Source organism: Bos mutus, chromosome 4 (genome assembly GCF_027580195.1).
Source record: "Bos mutus isolate GX-2022 chromosome 4, NWIPB_WYAK_1.1, whole genome shotgun sequence".
Lineage (NCBI taxonomy): Eukaryota > Metazoa > Chordata > Mammalia > Artiodactyla > Bovidae > Bos > Bos mutus.
Genome location: NC_091620.1, coordinates 69347687 through 69372416, shown reverse-complemented (window position 1 = coordinate 69372416; position 24730 = coordinate 69347687). Strand labels below are relative to the sequence as shown.

The following is a 24730-nucleotide window of genomic DNA, read 5'->3' as shown; positions in this document are numbered from 1 at the left end:
AGTCCATTCTAAAGGAGATCAGCCCTGGGATTTCTTTGGAAGGAATGATGCTAAAGCTGAAACTGCAGTACTTTGGCCACCTCATGCGAAGAAAAGACTCTGATTCTGGGAGGGATTGGGGGCAGGAGAAGAAGGGGATGACAGAGGATGAGATGGCTGGATGGCATCACTGACTCGATGGACATGAGTCTGAGTGAACTCTGGGAGTTGGTGATGGACAGGGAGGCCTGGCGTGCTGCGATTCATGGGGTCGCAAAGAGTCGGACACGACTGAGCGACTGATCTGATCTGATCTGATACATGTAGGCACACTCTTCTAGAAATTCTGGCTCCAAATGTGGAGGCTACATACCAGCACAGAGACATTTTCTCCAGGTGAAGGCACTCAGTAACTGCCCCTCTTCTCCCCACTATTATAGTGAGAATTTAAATCCTAAGCCCTTATGATCCCTAATGTTGCCACAAGTTCACAATGACTCTTAGCCATTATTTTTGATTGCCTCCTTTTCTAAGTGGCCTTAGAAATAACTCCTGCACTTGGGCATCAGACTCTTTACTCTCCATTGCTTAATCTGAAATATGGTCACTTGCATACAAGAGAAAAATAGCAATCCTTCTCTGCTATCCTTACATGCAAACACACACACACACAGACACTTTTTCCAAATACCATGTCTAACAGCCTAATAGAGGGTCTGCTTGTAGTTCTCTGCATTGAATGGATTCAGTTCTGGTGATGTATCATTCATTGTACAAATCTCCCTGACAATCACAGGCTCTTAGTCTACAAATATCTTCAAATCAGAGATGTGAGAGCAGCCAAGGGCTGAATGGGAAGGTCACATTAGATAAGGAAATCTGAAATGGTCACTGAAAAAATTAGAGAGATTTTACCAGCTGAGCCACAAGGGAAACTCAGAGATAAGAAAGGGGTCTTAAAACTTAGGACAGAAAGCCAAGTTTCCAGTGATGTCAGTCTGTTAACAGGAAGGGAGATTATTTGCTGTGGCTGGATTTTGTGGGTTGCTTGCTCAGGGCTATGTTTAAAGGGCAGAAAATCAATGAGCAATGAACATCACTTCTACTGAAATATAAATAGATAAGCAGAGGGACAGAAAGAAAAGAGTGCAACTGGAAAACACTGAGGAATAACGGTTGACTTTGGAGATATGTATTCATCTATCATACAAAAACAGAACTGGAAGAAACTACCCCGGCAGGGCTTGTCTATTAACATCAGTGTCACTCCTGCCTTGTTCCACAAAGCCGTTTGGTATGCTCCTCTCTCACTGCTGCTTTCCTTACCTGGAGGGTTCCACTGCCATGTCTCCTGGATTCAGCGTTTATAATCTGGTATCTTTGGAATAGGTCAAATGCCATCTCTAGTGCTTGATATTATTTAGTGATTAAAGAAGGAGAAGGAATTTACTGACAGCTTAATATGTCCCATAAATTTCAAACACATCATCAGATTACATCTTCAAAGACTCCTTCCAAAACAGGGTTTATTATCATATTCATATTTGAGACAACTGAAGCACAGACAAGGAAAATAGTTTATCAGTATCATGTAGCTAGCAAGTGATACCACCAGAATTCTATATTCTGTTCTTTTCCACTGCACCAGGGTGTTCATTCCATCTTTGACAGTTGTCAATATCCATTATCATGATTACTGAAATGTTCAACTCCTTTCTCCCTAATGACTGTTACCTCCTTAAAGGTAATAGCATGCCCCAAGCCATTCTGCAGTTACTTCCTTTTGTAGAATGCAAATATGAAGTTTTACATTGTGTTATGTTATTTTATATGTTATAACAGTTTTTGACTTGACTTATTTTTCAAAGTTTATGCGCACAATTTGCAATAGAAGGTTTGCCTATCAACCAGTTGTACGGAAGTGATTCACTAGAAGCTGCTGAAAGGGAAATACAACATTTCTTTCCTCCTCAACACACTGTGGCACTGATTAAACCTCATGTAACACAGGAACAAAGAGGTAAATATATAAAGATAGAACCAATGTATACGTTTTTCTTCAACTTCTGTGGAATTTTGCAAAGTAAAGTTGAAAGAATAAAGCAATGAGCACCTTCATTATCAGGCGGTAGTGCTCCAAGTTTAGGCTGTGAGAGATTTTGACCAGACTTCCTTTATTTAATCACCTTAATGGTGCCCTGCCAGTTCAGTGAGAAGAGTTCAGGTTGGCTGTCTCCTCCAATCTATATCTAGAAGTTCTATATCCAAGAAGTTCCTTGGCATTTGCAATGTGGAGATGAAAACATGTCTTCACTTTTGGCATAGAAACAGATTTCCTCATTTATAGACCACTAGACATTTCAGGTGGTTTCTGAAAAGATGGATCCCAGAAACTGAACATCTACATTAACATATTGAAGTTCTTCTGAATGTCCCTCTGGGGACTGCCTTTTCAGTTTAGTTTAGCACAGTTTTGGTTTTTTGAAACCACTGTATGCAAGTGATACTATGACCTTCCTTAGTTATTCAATCGGAGAAGGCAATGGCACCCCACTCCAATATTCTTGCCTGGAAAATCCCATGGGCAGAGGAGCCTGGTGGGCTGCAGTCCATGGGGTCGTGAAGAGTCAGACACAACTGAGCGACTTTATTTTCACTTTTTACTTTCATGCATTGGAGAAGGAAATGGCAACCTATTCCAGTGCCCTTGCCTGGAGAATCCCAGGGATGGGGGAGCCTGGTGGGCTGCCGTCTATGGGGTCGCACAGAGTCGGACACGACTGAAGTGACTTAGCAGTAGCAGCAGCAGTTATTCAATCTACTTAAATACAGAACAAAAATGGAGGCAATCTGCAAGACTATCAAATATCTGTTTTCCCTAGAGGATATCATGAAAATTATTAAAGAGACTGGATTTGATATAACACAGATGAAAGAAACACTCCTAATTGAAGAGGAAGCAGAGAAAATTTATTTTAAAATAAAAAGAAAAGCGTTTTATAAGGATGTCTTGGATGTTTTAGCTGAGTAAGTTTCTGATATATAAAAGTTCTTTGCATTGTAAACATAGTAACTGTTTGTTATAGAAACTTTGAAAAATACAAAAAATTCATTAAAATATTTTATCCAATCTAATTCATGAGAAAAGCACCCTGGTAATATTTGGAGTTCATGTTTATTCTAATTCCTTTTTTTCTTCTCTGTTTTCTCTTTCTTTGTTTCTTTAGTTCTTCACATTAAATATAGAGGCTATCTACTTTTAAATGTCTGCTTTGCCAACATATTTGATCTTTGCCTTAGTTTCCTTATCCATAAAATGGGGATGTTAATAGGACCTACCTCATTGGCACTGTTGTGAAGGCTAAATAATTGATACATTGAAAGTAACTGGAATAGTGCCTAGCATGTATCCCTAAAATTAAAAAAAAAAAATTCTTCTAGAACAAAAATCCTGTTGAAAGGGACTTCCCTGGTGGTCCAGTGATTAGGACTCTGTGCTTCCACTGCAGAGGGCATGGGTTCAATCCCTGGTGAGATAACAAAGACCTAGCAAGCCATGCAACATGGCCAAAAAAAAAAAAAAAACCCCAGAAAAACAAATCCCAATAAACCTATTGGGTGAGGGAGAAGTTAAAATTTTTTTTTAAAAAGCAGAAAAATCACACTGATGAGGACAAAGAATAAAGATGAGCTCTCTGGATGAAGCTGTGGTGTTCTGTCTTTAGCTGTGTATTCAGTCTCTACAGTTATCAATAGTCCAAGTCTTCTGAAAGCATTCTTGTTTGCAGGGGTACATCTTTGGTCATGATTCTGACCAAGTGGAATGCTGTTTCAGACTGGAGACGATTGATGGGTCCCACAGACCCAGAGGAAGCAAGACTACTGTCCCCAGATTCTATTCGAGCCCAATTTGGAAAAAATATTTTGAAAAATGCTGTCCATGGAGCATCTAATATGGAGGAGGCAATGGAGACGATTAGTAGAATGTTTGAAGACTTTGTTCCTGAGAACCTTGAGGAAAACTAAAGTACAGTACCTCTTGAATTATTATTATATCTCCTTATTACAGTGGCTAGACCTAGGACAAGGCTGGTCCATAAAGACCAGAGTTCTCCCCATACTCCTGAATCAACTTTATTTCCTGCCAGACACACTCTGCAGGTCTGTAGCAGCCTGGGAGCCTTGTAGATGCCAGGGACCTGAGAGACAGTAGGGCAAGTGAGACATCTGTGGATTTGCCAGCCTTGGTTTTAAACCTATGGGTTGGCAAGCCCTGGTCTCCAGCTGTGTCTGTGCCATCTGCTATGACTCAGTCTCATCAGCCTCTCTCCTTTCTTCCCCTCCACTTCTTTACTCTGAGTGGTCAAAGTCTCATTCAGAAGCCTCAACTCTATCCTTTAAGTGTCTGGAAACTTGGAGCCTATTAACTACCTGTGGGTACTATATGACCATGGAATAGAATAGAATATTAGAAAGTATAGAATAAAAGGCAATCAGTTCTATTCTTTGGCAAAGAGGTGCTTATTGGGGAGAGGCAGTTACATAAAATGTATGTGAATTGAGTCTTGCTTAGTTGTTGATTGAAAGCTTTTCCATCTTGGACAATATGGGAGATAAGAGTGTAAGACAGATAATTTCCCCCATAAAACCTACTTTCTTTCTTTAGTTTCAAAGAGAAGGCTCACAAATGTACACCCATGTGGCTCTGGTTGCTGACTTGAATGTGGAGTACAGTCCCCACCTGGACAAGCCGAACTGAGAATCAGCCTCCAGAGCATAATGAAGCAGCAATGTGAAATGGAGCAATCCCTTCACACCCAACCAGTTCCTCAGGGAGAGATGAGCAAGCACATTGATTCCTAATATTATTGATAAGCTATGATTTCTCTAGATATAAGAATGTTTTATTCTGGCATAGTGCAGCTCATTTCATTAGTCTAGCTCAGTTATAGACCAAAGCATGATGGTACAACCCTTGACCACTTATGTTGGAAAAATAGGTATTGTATATCTGCTTGAACTGTGGGTTCTTAGTTAATACAAAACTATGGGTTCTTGGTTAATAAATAATAATTAAGGTTACCTTCAGGGAAATACAAATATGATGAGGAGGCAAAATCACAGAAACAATGTCTGATTATAACTACTATCTATACATTATTAAGCATGTCAGTGATGAGTGCCTGTGGAGCAGGTGGTGAGTAGAATTACATTCTGTTTATAGTGTCTATTAGAAATATAGTGTAGATCTAATGTCAACATACCTCCCCCCCTTTTGTGATGAGGGAAACATTATGAATAATATAGGGGATTTTTAATTAGTGTATATTTCAGTGCTGAATTGATAGGTGTGTGTTTGATGGGTAGGAACTGGAGAAGGTAATGGATCAAATAGATCTTGAAAAATGGGTAGGATTTCCAAAATCAGAGGTAAAGAAGCAAGAAAGGAGTTTTATAAACATACACACACACATACACAGGCTTCCTTGGTGGCTCAATTGGTAAAGAATCCACCTGCAATGCAGGAGACTGGGTTTAATCCCTGGGTTGGGAAGATACCCTGGAGAAGGAAATGGCAACCCACTCTGGTATTCTTGCCTGGGAAATCCCATGGACAGAGGAGCCTGGTAGGCTGCAGTCCATAGACTCACAAGAGTTGGACATGGCTTAGTGACTAAAGCACGACTACCACTACACACATATATTCACATTTTGCTGGTTTCTGTCTTATGCTGTCACTATATCATAACTCTCAGGGGGCTAGTATTGTGGGTATGTTTCAGACATTCAAGAATCATTTGTTTGGCTCTTGTTGGACACTGTTGCAGGGCTGTATATACACAGTGCTTGTCCTAAAGGAGCTTAAGACTCTAAAGGCTGGAGATGGAAAATTAATATGTGTTCTAGGATTCTTAGAGGTAAGCACAGAGTGAGCAGATGCATATATGTGACACAGAGGGAAAAAGAGATTGAAGTTATCCAGAGAGAAGGCACTGCAATAATCAAAGTGGAAGTTGACAGCAACACAAAATAATGTGGAAATGTGAGTTAGTGACAAGTGAAATAATCAGAGAATTTTTAGAAAGCTGCATTGTACCCACAAGACTTGATAACTGGCTACAGTTCTACTGCATTACAGTTGAATTGTCAAAAGCCAAAAAAAAAAAAAAGACTGAAATTAGAGAGCAATAAGAGAAAAGCACTTGTTATGTACATGGAATCCACAATAATAGCTGATTCTCATCAGAAATCATGGAGGCCAGAAGGCAATAGGATAACACATTTAAAATACTGAAAGAAAAAAAAATCAACCAAGAAGCCTATACCTAGCAAAACTATCCTTCTAAGACATTCCTAGTTAAAAAAAAAAAACTAAAGGAATTTATTACTACTAAATCTGCTCCACAAGAAATGCTAGAGAGGGTACTTCAAACTGAAATGAAAGGTCACTAGACAGTGACTCACACATGAAGAAATAACACTGGTAAAAATGTAAAAGCCAGTATTACTGTACTTTTGGTTTCTAACTCTTTTTGCCCCCCTATGGTATCAACATATAAAAAAGATGATAAAATAATGATTATAAATATATATTAATGGGCACACAGTGTACAAATATGCAGTATGTGCCAACAATAATATAAAAGGGGAGAGACAGAAAAGTTTAGGAGAAAAGTATATATTATTAAAATAAAGACTGGTGGTATATTCCATTATATACTATTGAAATTGGTATTCTTCACAGTAGGTTGTTATAAGTTGTTTTTTGTTTTGTTTTGCTTTTGTTATGAGTTTTAGAATGTTAATTGCAATTTCTGAGGAACCACTGAGAAGTTTTATAAACTACTAGGAAAAAGAGGGAAGCAAAATGGTGTGCTAAACATAAAAAGTCAACCAACTGAAAAAGAGACAGTAAAGGAAGAACTGAGGAAGAAAAGCACACAGGACATACAGAAAACAGATAATTAAATGGCGGACATAAGTCCTTCCTAATCAGTAACTACCTTAAATGCACATGGGTGAAAGTGAAAGTATTACTTGTTCGTCGTGTCCGACTCTTTGTGACCCCACGGACTGTAGCCCCGCCAGGCTCCTCTGTCCATGGGATTCTCCAGGCAAGAATATTGGATTGGGTTGCCATTCCTTCTCCAGGGGGTCATCCTGACCCAGGGATTGAACATGGGTCTCCTGCATTGCAAGTAGATTCTTTACCATTTGAGCCACTAGGGAAGTAAAATGAAAGTGAAAGTCACTCAGTTGTGTCTGACTCTTTGTGACCCCATGGACTATACAGTCCATGGAATTCTCCAGGCCAGAATACTGGAGTGGGTAGCCTTTCCCTTCTCCAGGGGATCTTCCCAACACAGGAATCAAACCCACCTGCATGGCAGGTGGATTCTTTGCAAGCTGACCCACTAGGGAAGCATGGAGTAAGTTCTCCCAATTTAAATGTACATGGAGTAAGTTCTCCAATTTAAACGTGGAGAATAACAGAATGGATTAAAGCATGTGATCCATTAATATGTTATCTTCAAGAGACTCACTTTCAATCCAAAAACACAAAAAGCTTGAAGATGGAATAGAATATTCCATGCTAATAGGAACTAAAATAAAGCTACGGTGCCTATATTATAATCAGAAAATTATATTTGACATCAAAGAAGTTTATGCAAAAGACAGTAAAGGACATTAGATATTGAAAAAGATTCAATTTATCAATAAATTACAATTATAAACATATGCACAATAACAAAAAAGAATTCCAAAATACATGAAGCAAACTTTGACAGAAGAGAGAAATAAGTTCCACAGTAATAGTTGGAGACTTCAATGGAACTCTTTCATAATAATAATGGATAGAACAAGACAGAAGATCAGCAAGGAAATGGAGGACTTCAGCAATACTATAGTCCAATTAGACCTAAATGACACACTGTTATTGCCTCAGGACTGGTCCAGGACTCTAGTATCATTAAAGCCAAACTCTTAATAACCAGCAGATGGCATGCTTCACTCAGTTGTACATAGTTGTTCAAAGATTTTAAAAGCAAGACATAGGGACAGGCTATTTTTTTCAGGTTGTAGAATTAGGTTTAAGTAGTCAGAAATATAATAATCAATGTCCAAAGAGATATATTCAGTTAAATTTTAGTTTATGTTGGTGTTGGTCTTGAGGGGTTTGAACTTAGTAAAGTGGTATGCAGCAGCATGAGGCAGGCATCTGGGGGCTGGGGTTGGTGGTATCTGGGAGTATATTCTTCCCCAGAGGAAGAAAGGTTAGAAAAGACTAGAAAATTGTCAGGGCTCCAGCTCACTGGATCTTGAATCTTAGCTGGACTTTAGGCAGCAGATGCATGTCATTGGCCACTGTGGCTGAGGTAATCAGTGCATATACCTTGAAGCAGTGGGCTGAGATATGTAAACAAGATGCGAAGCGCATGATGGTGGGGCCATGGGTCCAAACTAGCTCGGCAGGCAATGGTGTGTCTGTGAGGGAAGGAAGCACCTCTAACCTGACAGCCAGACAGAGCCGGGGATGAGTCTCATCTTCATGAACTATACAGTACAGAATAATCTCCAGCCTCTGGTACTGGATCAGTCATGCACCTTGACCTTGAAGCCGGAGTTTCCTTCATTGCCCTCTAACCTGACAGAGCCGGGGATGAGTCTCATCTTCATGAACTATACAGTACAGAATAATCTCCAGCCTCTGGCACTGGATCAGTCATGCACCTTGACCTTGAAGCCAGAGTTTCCTTCATTGCCCTACTTAGCCCTTGTAGCCTGTTTCTAACATAGGAGACCTGAAGCATTGTTGATTAGAGGCTACTACCTTCCAGGATACCCTCCCTGGATCCTGTTCCTTGTAAGCAGATGCTTTGCAGAAAATGGACCAGTTCCCTAAAATGTGCTCTGCTCTATTCTATGGCCCTCTCCTTGGAGTCTCTTGGCCCTGAGACACCAAGAGTTGATCTGTTGCTAATGATGCTTGCCTGTACAGTGTTCGAACTTGCTCACCCCTTGGAAGTTACTCTGGGAGACCTCCAAAGCCAGTTCTTTTTTCAATGCTTTTAAGAAAGAAGAAAGTTTACTAAGCAATGGTTTATGTGATTTTCAGCTGCTAAAATATTTCAATGACATAATAAATACTTGAAATTATTAGATGACTAAATGGTTAATGAATTTTAAAAATCCTTCTGTTTGATTCAACAACAACATTTGAGAGATCCCTTGATACCATGATGAAACTTTATTCATAATACCATGTTTTGCTTAACCTCAGTGTTCTGAACCTCATACTGTTATTCATGTTATTACAATTTTGTGAGATTTGGGATCGGCCCTCTGGCTATGAGTCTTCTCTCTTATCTAAATGTAGTTGCTGATCAAGTATGCTCCTTTTCCCTCTAAAATATATCACTTATGTGATTTAAATTTGCCATTACAAAATGGTTCTCATCTAGATATTACAGCTGCATGTTAGAACTATCTAGTTATAAAACTACTCTCATACAAATATTGCAACTAGATATATTAGACTTATGCCTATACTGCCTGAAGTTGTAAAGGCAAAATTACACACCATAGAGATTCTTACTGCCATTGACGTCCTTTTAAAAAAGGTTTCCTTACATGCTAGTAGAAACAGACCTCTCTTAGATAGAAGAGTAAATAATGTAAGATATGTAGGATGTGAAGGCAGAACTGTCCCTGGGTGACAAGGGAGTCCCTGATGGCTGACTTGGGTCAAGGTTCCCAGTAGTCTTGACAAGCCTTCCTTAGACACTGAAGCAGCCTGGAGTGTTTCTTCCCCAACTTTCTGTCCATCTTCCTTCTGTCTCAGCTCTCCCAGCCTTATTCAACTCCCTCCTCACTCTTTTTCACAGGTGTTTCCTCTAAAAGGATCCATATTTGATTGAATTCCATTTTGGTGCCTGCTTCTCTGAGTACCCAGACTAACACACATGTAATCAATATAAGTTTTCATGTCTACCTGGCTTGCTGCTACTGCTGTTGCTAAGTCGCTTCAGTTGTGTCCGACTCTGTGCTACTCCATAGATGGCAGCCCACCAGGCTCTGCTGTCCCTGGGATTCTCCAGGCAAGAATACTGAAGTGGGTTGCCATTTCCTTCTCCAATGCATGAAAGTGAAAAGTGAAAGTGAAGTCGCTTACTCGTGTCCGACTCTTAGCGACCCCGTGGACTGCAGCCTACCAGGCTTCTCTGTCCATGGGATTTTCCAGGCAAGAGTAGTGGAGTGGGCTGCCATTGCCTTCCCTGCTACCTGGCTTAAATCCATACTATATTTCATCACCCTCTTTCTCTCTCTGGTAATATGTTTGTGCATGCATGCTAAGTCACTTGAGTCATGTCCAACTCTGTGTGACCCTATGGACTGTAGCCTCCCAGTCTCCTCTGTCCATGAGATTCTCCAGACAAGACTACTTGAGTGGGTTGCTATGCTGTCCTCCAGGGGATCTTCCCACACACGGATGAAACCTGCATCTTGTATGTCTCCTGCATTGGCAGGTAGGTTCTTTATCACTAGTGCTACCTGGGAAGGCCTAATATGTTTACAGTATTTTCTAATTATAAAAGCAACACATGTTCATTAGACAGAGTACAAGGAAGCATTTATGGCTTGTACTCTTCTGTGCCACATTTTTTTTCCTGGTTCTGAGAACTCAGTAACAGTAGGAAATTATTTGTGACATGAAAATCTGTCCTCCCCTCATGCCTGGGGAGCCACATTCAGAAGTCCATTCTCACAAGTTATTGACAAAATAAACTAGTCATTCATTGCCCAGCTGCCTGGAGTGTGGAGAATGTTGTCAGTTGAGGGCTCATAGATGAAAAGAGACATCAAGTTTGCAGCTCAAATTTATGTTATAAGAAGGTGAAGACAATCTTAGTGAGGAGCTGGAAAATCACTTTGATACACCTATGGGCCAAACATTCTGCAGGATGACTGACAATAGGATCAAGAACTTTCCTGGCTGGGCATCCTCCTCAGCCCAGCAATGTCCCTTAAATGAACTTATCCTCCAGGACTAACTAAGGATGTGCACGGATATTAGCTATCAAGCTGTTTGAGTTATTCAGTACATACAGTTAAATCTCTAATAACATGAAGGTCTAAGTGATGCTCACCATTGAATACCTCATGGCCACTATAAATAAGCCGGCCTGGGTTTTAGTGATGTGAGAGCTAATTCAAATAAAGGGCTGAGTGAAGAAGGCAGGTTATGAAACAGTATAACCTGTATAATAGGTTTTGTTTTTTATCATATAAATGCACAGAGGGAGACTGCAAACTGCGAGAGGAGTGACTGTCAGGAAGTGGAAATTTGGACACAGACCTACCCATAGGAACACTGTGTGACTACCAAAGCACAGATAGGAGTTATCTTGCCTCAAGCCAAGGAATGCTCAGGACTGCTGGCAACCTGCAGAAGCTAGGGAAAAGGATTTGGTAACCAAACTGATGGATGCTGAAGGAATTGGAAGTTTTCTGAAGGAAGTAGCTACAAGGTGGTGGAATCGAGGGACCCTGGGCTTGCCTCTTCTCATGAACACACCCAGACTGCAACTAACTACCAGACAATCATCAATAACAAAGACTGGAGCCTACCCCAAATGATATTCTACATCCAAAGAGAAAAACCCAACAAGAGGCAGGAAAGGTGCACCGTTATACAATCAAACCCCATCCCCCCAGGTGAGCGATTTACCTCTCATAAGTATTTAGGTGGAAACAATATTTTAAGGGAGAAAAATTTGTGGCTCTCACACAAAACCCACTTCCACACTTGTTATATTACTCTCAGTGTGGGCTGATGTTCATTTTCAACTTTTTTATAACAAACAGTGATTATCAATTAAAGTAATTAATGTACCTTATTAAGTTGTGATATGCAGTATATGATTTCAGTTAAATATTCAAAGGAAACAGTGTTTAAAATTGTCAAGCCATTTCCAAACTCTCGTTACATCATTTTGCACTTAAAAAAAAGTTTTGCAGGGAGTTTTTTCATTTCCGTTGAGAGTTCTAACTCCCCTCCCCACCCTCCAAATTCCTACTATGCTAAGGAGGTAATCTAGGGTATGAATGGCTTTTCATGGACTTTCCTAGATTTCTTTAGATGCTATCCTAAATACCTGTCTGGTTTTCCTTAAGGGCCAGAGTGGTTTGTTTTTTAGACAGAAACACACATGGAGTATTTTATTGATACCTCTGTGTGGGTGTTTATATTGGATTCCTTCAGCTCTATTGCCGTGGGGTAACAGGATACAGATGAAGTTACATTTTCAGGAGATGGGTGCCCATGCCAGCACTCTCATTAACGCTGTTTCTTCACTCTGCCCTGGCTTACCCACACACCTCACCTCTGTGTCCCAAAGCCTACAGAGATGAAATTAAATTATCTGTTTAATCATTGTGTGTGAATGCAACATGTAACTTACCCCTACTCTGAGAAGCAGCAACAATGGTACATCTAAAGGAGATTTTACTCTTAAGCTTGCAGTTTGTTCTTCTATATCCTTGAGTAGTGGATGGACAAGTGACTGCAACTGTCTTTTCCAAGTACGGAGCTGGTGTGTGGCAAGGGTGCCATAGCAGGCTGAAGACCAGGGGCTCTGGATCCTGACCCTCCTACCTCAGGCCCAAGGCACCCTTGGGGGCACCAGCAATCAGCAGAGAGGCTGGGCGTCAAGATACCTGGGATGTCCTGGGAAGTGAGATGAGCATCACACTCACAGGTGTAAGATGCTTGGGGATGACTAATTGGTACCCAAATCATAGAGAAGATACAAAGTGTTTCCAGTGCTGCTTAAAGGGGCTGTAAGAAACATGCATATGAAATCAGAGCATCTCCACTGTGGCATGGTAACCAGAAAACAAGGGTCCAGACTTTGTCTGTCTGCCTTTCCCTTTTATTCATTTAGCAATACTATTGTTTTAGTTTTAGGGTTTCTAGCTGAACAGAGCAGAAAGGCTTCTTTGTAAAAACAAAAACCATAAAACCAGACTGATTCTGATTTTCCACATCCTACTTTTCTAGATTGTTCAAAAATCCCCTTTGATCACAAAAATTCTTCTGCAAACAGTAAAGATCTTTGAAACATTCACTCCTCTTGCTTTCCTCTTTAGAAGCATTATATTTTCAATCACATTTTGAAAAACTGCTCACATCCTAACCACCAAATAAAATAAAACATATTGTAAAAAAAAAAATTGGGTGTTTTGTTTGTAATATGGCATTTATTTTTCAATGCACATATCAGGTCAAATTGTAAGAACAAAAGCATCTTTGCCCTTGTGGAGCTCTCACAGAGTCTGCACACAGTTTACTCTCAATACAATAAGCTTATTTGACCAGCTTTCTTATACCTTGCATACCCAAGGGCATACCTACCACTATGGTTTGTAGTGACTTAAAAAGAAAAATTGAAGCATATCATTAAGAAAAATGCTGCAAGATGTGTCTATGAAGAGGACTGTGGTTGTTAAGGCGAGGGGTGTGCGGCCTTCTAACAGGCTGTCTGGGTGATGCCTGGCCTCACTCTGAGAGGAAGTCCCCATTTCAGAAAGCAGTTAGCTCACGCTTGTTTTGGGTTTGTGCTCTTTGGAGCACTCCTAGCTTTGATGTTCTTCTTGGGGCTGGCTGGTTTGGGAGCAGGTGGCTTCCCCTTGGGCTTCGGGGCGTTACTGCGACTGGTGCGCCCTGCTGTTCGCTTCTTGTCCTGGACTGTCCTCTGCTGTTCCTGCAGCCTCTCTTCCCACTGCTGGGAGGCAACGTGTACATGTGACCATCAAATATGTCTCACCTCTTCATGCTATTAAACTAATATCCAAAATAATGCGTATTTTCACTGTAATATACTCATCATGAGACTCATGATTACCATAGCTACTCTACCCCGTGATGTTGAGCATGTATCCTGTAACAGGTGCTTTGGAAAGCACTGGATATATATGGTAATGTCTTGACATACATTTATTTCATTGAAACAACAGCCCTTCTAGGTAGACACCATTGTCATGACCGGGAAACAAGCATACTGATGTTATTTTCAGAGCCAACAAAGTCAGAGCTGGGATTCAAATTTACCAGCCTGACTCCACAGCCTAAGGCCCTTTGCTGTTGTTCAGTTGCTCAGTCATGTCCAACTCTGTGACTCCATGGACTACAGCATGCCAGGTTTCTCTGTCCTTCACTATTTTCTGGAGTTTGCTCAAACTCATGCCCATTGAGTTGGTGTTACCATCCAACCATCTCATCCTCTGTCATCCCCTTCTCCTCCTGTGAAGGCCCTAATGTATGCAATTTTTCCCATAGGCCCTGTAATGCAACTTTCCTATACAGCCAATCATTCAAAAAGGCTTTGCCAAGGCTAAAAGCGGAAATGGATACAGCCTCACTAGGAAGCTGGGATTTCTTACCACACTTAGAGGTTCACCTAACTCTCTTACATCTGAAAGAAGATGGAAGCCCCACCCACATTTAGTAATCCACTCATGTGTTAGCTACCCAGAGCTGATGAGAAATGCCATTCTAGACAGTCAAGATTCCATGACAGAAAAAGAATTTACTCTTTAAATATGAAAATGTCTAAGAAAAAAAATGAAAAAGAGTCTATTTGAATAGACATTGCTTTTCATTATAACACATATGTCCCTACTTTATGTTAGAGTATAAAAATTAGACCACAACCATAGGTCAGGCAGTAAAAATACAATGAAATGAAAAATACAGTCCCCACCCTCCTAGGGCACAACTCTAGTCCTAAAATAATAAACTTATTACTGTGCATTGTTATACCACGGTGATATTTTCATATTCTTAATACTGTATTGGAGTATTTGCTGCCAAAGTGAATGACCCAGTTATGATTCTTGAAAGCTTTCTTTCCTGTCAACAATCTCAGTTTTCAAGGTGGACTTACCTTCTAGATTGATTCTTCTAATCTACTGTAGTCTTGGAAACCAAATAAGCAACTCTGCTAGAATTTTCTGTTCAGTAAGACAAAGTGTGCTCCTGAGAAGCTCATGAGTGTTTAGCTTAGATGCAGCAGCAGTGTTTGGGCCTGTTATTTAGAAAAGGACTCAGTAGAAGAGGTTGTGTTGAAACTGCCTTCTCCATGCATGCAAGCACGCTCAGTTGCTCAGTCATGTCCAACTCTTTTGTGACCCCATGGACTGTAGCCTGCCAGGTTCCTCTGTCTATGGGATTCTTCAGACAAGAATACTGGCGTGGGTTGCCATTTACTCTTCCAGGGGATCTTCCCAACCCAGGGATTGATCCCATGTCTCCTGCAGCTCCTGCACTGACAGGCAGATTCTCTACCACTGAGCTACCTGGGAAGCCCACCTTCTCCATGAATCAGTATTAATATACACTCTCCCCTTGCTCAAGAATTTTCATTCCTGCAAACTAAGAAAACACAGGCAGTTGCAGTATCTTTTCTGAACTGGGTAACACAAACTCTCCTGCATACATCTAAACATATTTTAAGGAAAAAGGATGCTTTTAAAATCCAAACCAATAACCTGATTTCTTTAGTTCTGGAATGATTTCACATCTCTGGGCAGAAAATTATTCTAACTCCTCTAACTGACCAATTTTTCTATGATGTTACCGTTAAATTATGGATTTGACCACAAAAGTATTACTTTTTGAATATGACTTATTTTGTCAAAAGTCTTGAAATTATCTTAAATACAGGGAAAGAATCTTCTCTGTACAGTGACAGTGTGAATTTCAAAAGCAGATATTCACACCCACATATATCTGTATTAATACCACTGTATATTAATTCTGTTCAAGCATCTGACTGACTGCTAAACAAATTAAATATAATACAATAAAGAAAGCAATAAATAAGTTTAATCTGGAAATGTTGAAAACCAGTAGATCAATACTGAATGCAACCAAATCACCTTTGAAACTGAAGAGAAACTTATGATAAAAATTCCAAATGAGAAAAGTTATTCTCTTAATTACCTATTCAAAGACAAATACTGCTACTGTTTCTGGCTCCTATCATAGCCTAGTTGGAGCTAGGTATGGCAACCCACTCCAGTATTCTTGCCTGGAGAATCCCCACGAACAGAGAAGCCTGGCGGGCTACGGTCCACAGGGTCACAAAGAGTCGGACACGACTGAGTGACTAAGCACAGCACATGATAGCCTAGAGATGAAAGAATGTGAAGAATTCCCAAATACGTGCATTTCAATCCATATCTGTGAATTCCTAATTATACTTACTATGGATCTTTTACTGAGTTGGTCTCTCCATTTTTCAACTAAACAATTTTCAAGAAGCATCATCCTGAAAAAAGTAATTTATCTTAATAAGCAATGCTAATTATGAAAGTAAAAATTTCAAAAATACAGAAGTTCAAAAATATAAAATACAAAGAATTGTAAAAACCAAAATTCTTCAATAACCATTAGCCCCACAAGTCCCCATTTATATTTTACTAATATTTTCTTTTGGTGTATTTATTTAACTAATATTTCATATTTTATTAGATCACACTGTACATTTAGATCATACTGTATATTTCCTTTCAGCATTGTATGCATTTTCTTATATACCTGAAAAATTAAAAAAATATAACTTTCCTAACTATATAAATTATAACTATGGATATCCATAATATATTTAACTATTTCTCTACAGTTGAACCTCCCTTTTGCTTAGCTATTATCATCAGCATTGCACTGAATATCACTAGTGTGCACTGGCTAATTATTTCCTTAAGATAGATTTATGAAAGCAGAAGAGTATGTATTTTTTTCTTAAGGTTTTCACTGCATAGTGCTAAATTATTTTCAAAATGGTTGAACTGTCATTTAATTCACCAACATTAAGACTAAGTAAGAATGGAATCTTGCTTTTATTTGGGTTGGAAAATTAAGGAGGTAAATATTTTAATGTTTATTTACTATTTGTACTTCTTTTAGAACTTTGTATAGACTTCATACATGCATTTCTATATTGTAGTCAATGTTTTAAGTATTGATTTAGATGTAAATTTATACTTACTTTTTATAGAGTAAATCACTATCTTTTGTTATACCCATTGCAATAATTTTTTTTTTTGTCTTTCTCTTTCTAAAAAAAATTTTTTTGGCTGCCTGGCACACAGGATCCTAGTTTACAGACCAGGGATTGAACCCATGCCCCCTGCAGTGGAAGTTTGGAGTCTTAACCACTGGACCTCTAGGGAAGTCCATGTCTTTCTCTTTTTATTTTTGATTTTAATATGCACAATATTGTCATCAGATATGTGCACTGACATTTTTCCTCATGATTTCTTACATTACTTTTATGTTTACAGACTACTTTATTTTTCAGGTAGTACATATTTATTTACTGAACTTTATCCTTTTTGATTAAGTTTTTAAAATATTTACTTTTTTACCCCATTTAAAATTTATTGAGTACAAAGTGAAAATACATACTATTTTCCCAAGTAAAGCTATTTGCAACATTTACTAAACAACAGTTTGATTTCTATTGATTTGCCACATCTCTTTCATAGAAGTTCTTGCATGAATTATAATCTGTTGCAAGATTTTCTTCTCTGCTTTATTTATCTACATGTCTACTGTTGCACCACATGACTTGAACAAGTGTAGCTTTATACTAACTTTGCTTATGACATAAGGCGTATTTTCACTCATCCTTCGATTTTCAAAATCTCCTTTACATGTCCTTAGCACTTTATTCTTCCAAATGATCATTAGCATTATTTGTGAAGACATAAATCTCAATCATCCAAAAGATGTTTACTAGGATTTTGATCAGAATTACACTATCTATAATCTAACAGGGAAAATGACACAAAGGCTGTTATTTAACTCATGTATTATCTATTCACCTGTTCAGCAATCCGGCACATCCTCAGATGTGCTAGATGCTTCTAGTACTGGAGCATATATAAGCATCATAGAGGAATGAGCCCAGAAACAGTCATTCAAAGTTCATTCATTCAATGTATTTAGAAAGACAAGATATAAGCAGTAAAACAGCTTTAAAGCCGAAAGCACAAGAAGTGTGAAGAAGGTACTAAGTACTGATAGACTGAAGAATAAGAAAGTATTTAAGTGAAGGCAGTATCAAAAAGTGGTTTTTTTTTTTTTTGAGAAATAGAATCTTGAACTGTATATCCAGAAGGAATAGGAACATTATTAATGGCAGAGAATCAAAAGGAAGACTTTTTAAATAAAAATGAGTAGTTTTGCTGGAGAAACGAAGTGAAGCAAGTTATGGGGCTCTTTCTGGAACCTGTGCTGAAGTGTTTGATTTTTATATTTTAAGGACTTCTTATGTTGTAAGGATATATATAAAAAGATGTTATGGAAAGATAAGTGAGGAGACACACTCCCAGCTGGAGAGATGCATACAATACATGTGTGTGAGTGTATATATGTGTTTATATAATACTCAAGTAAACAAATGTAAACTAAGTGTGGAACTGTGTTTCAAATGGCCATCGTTTCTTGATTCACAATTTATTTAAAAGGTCTTAAAAGTTCATATTTGCTACAATAAGATTGATTTGAAAAGAACTGGTTTTACTCAATTTATTTGCTTATAAGTTTCTGAAATCTGGTAATAAATTCTGAAATTGATTTTTAAAGAGTCCACTGAAATGCTCATATTTTCATTTTTCCTTAATTCTATTAAGAATTAAGCGATGTTTAGGATATATGATATCCCAATCAAACCATCTATTAAAACTGATTTTTTTTAAAAGCTAGTGCTGTAAAAAAAAAAAACCACACACACACAAACTAGGACTTCTAAGTGGGATTCATGGTTTTCCTAAGCTGTGTGCAGTTTTTTTCTGCCCCTCTGTGCCTACCGTGAGCGCCACTCGTAACACATGATGAGAACATCTTGATGAGGCAGGATGTGTGGACACTGGCAGGAAGAATTCGTAATAAGAGGGACTTGAGTCCGAGGGATGGGTGATGAGGACTTGAAGATCTCTTTCACATCCACCACTGTCGTTACTTCATTACAGCCACTCCTCTGCACGGCTTTTATTTTTGCATGAATGACTGCAATTGAAAAATCGATTTAAGTGTTGCTGAAGCTTTGGAGAGAAATATGGATGGTGTATTCCTGCCAACTCCTGAGCCTCTCTTAAAGAATCACTCCTGTAATTATGGTCATGTCCAAGCTGCCCGAATGCTGGCAAAAATGCCCACACAATCATATGCTAAATGTAAGGCCTCCCATATTGTCAACAATGTCTTAAAAGTTCTGAATCATGCTGCAAGATAGAAAAGGAAATTCACAAGCGGGCTTACTCTGAGATCTGTCTTTGGGTCAGTGACTGCTCCACATGGGGCTACAGATAGAGTTTCAATACAGAATCCCATGGATTCTTCTCAGCCCTAAAATTCTATAATTCTATGATGAGGGGCTTTTTTTGGGAGGGTGCAGAAGGGAACATCAGGAAATTTAGTTACATAGAAGGTTGACTAAATTTTGTAGAAATAATACTACTTTGTCTTTCTACTCTGTCCTGTAATGATTTGAAGTGAGAATCATATATTCTCAGATTCAGAAGGCACCTAAAAGTTTGTGTGGTTCAATTACCCATCTGCTGCTTGAACTGTTCCAGAGAAAGTTGTTACAGTCCTAACATTGTAATGCAGGCAGGAGTCTCTGAAGATGACTGCTCTCAATTCTTTAATTTCCCAAACTGCCAAAGCAGGGTCTGTGGTGGGCAGAGGTGGAACTGTTATTACAGATGACTGGTAATGTCACTGCGTCTTATCATGCTTGCAGTTCTGACCTCCTTGAAAGTGAAAGTGAAAGTGAAGTTGCTCAGTCGTGTCCGACTCTTTGTGACCCCATGGACTGTAGCCTATCAGGTTCCTCCGTCCATGGGATTTTCCAGGCAAGAGTGCTGGAGTGGATTGCCATTTCCTTCTCCAGGGGATGTTCCTGACCCAGGAATCGAGCCCGGGTCTCCCACATTGCGGGCAGACGCTTTACCGTCTGAGCCACCAGGGAAGCTCCTTGACCTCCTTGGTCCCTTGCTATTACCACCTGCCATGGAGTTGTAATCAGCCTAGGATGGATCTGTCTTGTATTCCATCCTAGCAAGCTGGTTTATGAAGGAGTTGAATAATTTAAATAGAAAATAGTTTCATCATCAATGTGGTTACGAAGCAATGATGCCTCAGAGAACAGCATGACAGTGAAACTCAGACTGGACAATTAAGTAACTAAGGCTGGACGGTGCCAGAGAAGGGGCTATGTGGATCAGATTAAGATGATATCTACATATAACAGGTTTAAAAAACAGTAACAAGAAGCTACTAGAAAAGACAGTGTTTTGCTCTGTTTTGTTTTTTTGGGGGGGGTTGAATTACCCATTTTGGCTATGTGTGGTTCTCAAATATGACAACCTAAATAAGAGGTTATTTTTTCAGACTTTTATAGTGCCATGATCTTCCTGCTTTTATGTGGGTTGTATAATACAAAGGTTCTTATGATATAAAATTTCAGTTTGAAATATGGAAAACTAAGTTACCAAATAAAACAAACATTTTTACCCAAATAGTTTCCACTATTTCAACAGAAATAATTTAAGCAACACACAAAAAACCCCATGAAATAGCCCAAAAAAGTATTTTAAAGGAACACATTTTTAATTAAATTTACTTTCAAATTATGACACTAGAATTCACTGAAAACATTCAAGACAGCATGATTGACTTATTCTCTGAAGAAAGTGCCAACTGGGTCTTTCAAATAAGAGAACATTTAAACTATGTTAATACTTACAGCCATAGGTCTTGTGATTAACATATTCCCACAGTTTTTTAAAAAGTGTTTTTATAAGTAAAAAGATACGTGTGCACATCTTAATTCTTTGGTCTCTGGGCCTCAGGTCAAATCCACAGATCACTTACCCATCCTTTCCACAGCAGTGAAACTTTTTTTTCCGTCCCCTCCCACCGCTGCCCTAAGGCCCTGTGGTGAAACCATGAGAGAAATGAGGTGATATCCTGGCTGACAGAACTTCTGGACAAATAGGACAGTTAGGATCAGGATGTCACACTTGTAATCTGATTCACAGCACTGCCCTCACCCAGGTTACTTTACTTAGTTTTTACTTGATTTACCCAGAAAAGCAAGAAATATTCACAGTTGTTATTGTGCCATCTAGGACCCACATGACTGAGAGAAATCACCAACCCGCTTTTTCACTTCATGACTAGCAGACCTGGCTGTGTCATGTGCCAAGTCCCCAAGCCAATGGATTCAGCAGATGATTTACCGTAACTGTAGTTTTTGCTTAGATACGTTGCCAGGGTTGGCTTCACCTTTTTGCACTTGCACCGGTCTAAAGAAGACAAAACAAAGGCAATGTTGAAAAAAGGTTCAGAAGTCACTCTGGAGAGAAGAAAGAGATGGAGCCTTGAGGCTAATGAACTTACCCGGGCTTAGGCGTTTACAGTCAATGTCAAGAGGCCTTTCCTGTACCATCATGTCTGGAGTGATGTCTATCCACTTAACGTCTGAAAAACACACAGGGACACATGGGTGTGGTCAGTGATTCCAGCTGGAGTAAGGAATCATCTGGAGACACTGACTAACACGGCAGCACACACAAACACACACAAATCCTAAACAGCAAAAATTATATGTGATTGTCAACTACTTCTTCCATATAGACTCTTTGGGCTTAGGAAAGAAGACTTATGGCTGAGACTGTTTATCCAGAACAAACTAAAGTGAAGGCACATCCATTTAAACTGGTTGATACATACAGCCAACCTGGATTTATCCAACATTTATCCAACCTGGATAAATTATGTCATTCCCTCCTAAATCTATTTTAAAATGTTGATTTTCCAAGTTGACAGTTTACACTAATCAAAATAACCAAAATAGTCCTCAATTCCCACCTCACATTTTGTAGAAACAATCCAGAGCTACCCCCTAAAGAAGCATAACCCTGTATCAGTTCTATAATTAAAGAAATACATTTTTTTTTTTAAACTGAATTAGAAAGGAGCTTAAATTTCCCCCCCTTCACTTCACTTCTCCACCTCCACGTTTTGGGCAAGGCTCTGAGATATAACTTCAGAAACGACACTAAAGCAACACCATAATTTCTTTAAATGTGTAGCAACTTGAGTCAGGGATAAAAGGAGGCAAAAATATTCTTAGGTTTTATTTCAAGAAGTGGATTTAAACCTGCCTCTTCTTCCTAGAAAAGCAACAAAAAGACTAAAGAGAAAAGAAGGAAGTGGTGGTTGAGTTCGAGTTAACTAAGATGCCACAGACGCTGGCATTGGGTCAAAGACCATGAAACAGACATCACAGTTTTCCAGGGCAACTAAATTTATAAACTGTACTCCTGGTGGGAAGTGACTAGTACTGCTTTTTCAGAAAGAGCTTTCAAGAACTAACGTTAAGTGGAGAATCCTGGTAGGAGTGTTTTATTTATTAAATGATATTAAAAAAGTGCTGAAAGTGGGTTCGACCCAACTGTCACTGCTATTACTATTTTATTACTACAAAGAAAAAATTCTCTAGTGTCACCTATCTAAGAAAAATCGCCCATCCCTCTTTATGGGGACATGGTGTTTTTTAGCTCCTGAAATTCCTGTGGAGAAAGCAGACTTTTCCAGAAGTTAAGTCACCAGCCCTTCCCACCTCCTCCAATTCACCTAAGAAGAATGGGGGGCTGCCCGACCACCCACTGACAGCTGTCGGGTTCTCATGTGGCAGTGACAGTCCAGAGTGCCCCCTCAACCGCCCCCCCCCCACCTTTGTCCTTCCCCAAGTCTCACCGTCAGGGAGGTCAGTGACGATGGCCTCAGGCGAGATGCACACACCCCGGTCGTAGACAGGCAGCTCATCGCAGGCCAGGCTCTCAGGCCAGCTGTGGTTGTACATCTTCATGAGGGGCTCGCAGTCATCACGCGCGCGCTGGCACACCGACTTGCACGGCTTAATGGGGTCGTGCAGGAACTCCAGGGTGCAGATGGGCGCGTACATGGCACAGAGGAAGAAGCGTAGCACCGCGCTGCAGTTCACGTCCACCAGCTCCTCGTACTGCTCGATGGCCAGGATGGCGTTCTCCTGCGTGCTGTGGTGCAGGTGATTGGGCATCCGCGTGATGTTCCAGGGCATGTGCCGGCACATCGGGATGCGCACCGCCTCGCAGGGCGCGCCGCGCACGCCCAGCGCCAGGCGCAGCCACAGGCACAGCGCGGTCAGGATGGAGAGGAGCATGGTACTGCCCTCCCGCGCCGCCACCCCAGTAGACAGAATGGGCCCCCTAGTCTTTCTCTCTCCCTTCACGAAGGAAGAGGTGCTTTAGGGCACAGGGGATGTGCTCTACCCAAACTCCCGTGGGCAGCAGTGCGCGGCCTCTGGGGCCGGCCGAGGGTATCCGCAGTCCGGCGCGCGCGGCACCAGTAGTTCCAGCCCTCAGCCTCCCAGGCGCGAACCCGCCCTGGCAATTCCAGTCCCCGGCCCGGCAGCTCCGAGCGCAGCCAACCCCGGCCATTGCCGGACCTATTTATCCCGACACCTCCCCTGACGTGGGCTCGGAACGCTCCCTTGGCAGCTGCAGGCTCGGCGCGGGCTCCCCGTCGGCCGCCCCACCCCCAGCCCTCTCTTGCAGAAGCGGTGACATCATCTCCTCCGGGCCGCAACCCAGGGCTTGAATCCTGCATTCCCCCAAAGTCCCTCCTTTTTAGTCTGGCCAGTCCTTTTTCTTCAAACCAAGAAAAAGAGCCTCTGGCAGTCGTTTTGGATACCGGATCCAAGAAGGTGCAAGATACGATTTCAAGAGAGGGAAGGACCGTCTTTCGAATCAAAGCTGAACTTTGCGCCCTCTGCCTTTTGGGTTCCCCAACTGTGAAGTTGGAGGGAAATGGGAACTTCTGCTGCTCTTTACCTCTTAAACGTACTTGCTTTCTCCAGTAGGGGGCATGAGAAGCGCCGAGCGGTGAGACGTGTGGGACCAGGAGAGTGCAATTGGAACAGGATGGACACATTATATAAGCAAACCGCCCCCTCCCGGCCCTGAGTTGTATGGAATTTGTTTTTGTGATTACTGTCGTGGCTAGTAGACATTACTTTGGGCTCAGGCTTTTTTTTCCAGAATGGCCTTTGAGCTGTACCTGCTCCAGGAAAAGAACTGACCGAAGGTGTCACAGCATCTTCCAGTTTGAGAAATGTCTTCCGTCTAACATTTCTCCCTCTTTCTCCTACTCCTTGTTCCTCTTTTCAACTTGAACGAAAGCAGAAAGCCAAGACGACTTTGATATCACAATCTGAAAGATTTTTTTCCTCCTTTATGCCAAGTGATTTCCAATGCAGCTAACATCTTGATTTACTTGGAAACTGTTATTTAATGAAGTAAGAAGCTGTGTACCATGGAGATCAATGATGTATGTTTTGTTCTTTCTTTTATCTTATTTTTTATTCGGACAGGTAGTAGAATCCACTGCTGGCTTAGCTATCCCCAGAAAAGGGAGGCTTTATTGTTCCAAGTATACACTGGTTTGCAAGCAGTAAGATTTCTGGTATATGATATTTTCTTAGGGCATTAGAATATGAAAGCATGTTATCTGAATGGTAATCTTCATGGTTTAGTTGGAAATCTGAACTTAAGGCAGACATTGATTTTCTCTCCAAAGCTTAGATAACAGAATTAGTTTAGTTTTGATTCTGATTGGGACTGAAGATTAAAA

At 40.3% G+C, this 24730-nt stretch overlaps 2 protein-coding genes across 2 annotated transcripts in view; one reads left to right on the top strand and one right to left on the bottom strand.

Annotated features, from left to right (window-relative positions):
* The window catches only part of NME8 (NME/NM23 family member 8), a 48778-nt gene extending 35524 nt beyond the window's left edge, over nt 1–13254 (top strand). Inside the window, exons 13-15 of the mRNA XM_070369597.1 lie at nt 1848–1999; nt 2862–3006; nt 3768–13254. Coding sequence (XP_070225698.1) covers nt 1848–1999; nt 2862–3006; nt 3768–4005 — 535 coding nt within the window. The 3' untranslated portion in view covers nt 4006–13254. The remainder of the gene's footprint in view (nt 1–1847; nt 2000–2861; nt 3007–3767) is intronic.
* On the bottom strand, nt 13223–23520 carry SFRP4 (secreted frizzled related protein 4). The gene is made up of 6 exons (XM_005886666.2): nt 22817–23520; nt 21455–21535; nt 21295–21360; nt 18859–19057; nt 16250–16313; nt 13223–13766 (listed from the first exon to the last, which is right to left on the bottom strand). The coding sequence occupies exons 1-6, from the start codon at nt 23259–23261 to the stop codon at nt 13581–13583; spliced, it is 1041 nt and encodes a 346-aa protein (XP_005886728.1). The 5' UTR covers nt 23262–23520; the 3' UTR covers nt 13223–13580.
* Nucleotides 23521–24730: the final 1210 nt, after the last annotated feature.

Coding starts and splice junctions, on each gene's coding strand:
- SFRP4 (XM_005886666.2), bottom strand. CDS start 23,261: ATGCTCCTCTCCATCCTGACCGCGCTGTGCCTGTGGCTGCGCCTGGCG. Junction 16,314..18,858: donor TGTTACGAGTGGCGCTCACG/GTAGGCACAGAG, acceptor TACTTTTTTCAG/GATGATGCTTCTTGAAAATT. Junction 13,767..16,249: donor AACTCAGTAAAAGATCCATA/GTAAGTATAATT, acceptor GTTGCCTCCCAG/CAGTGGGAAGAGAGGCTGCA.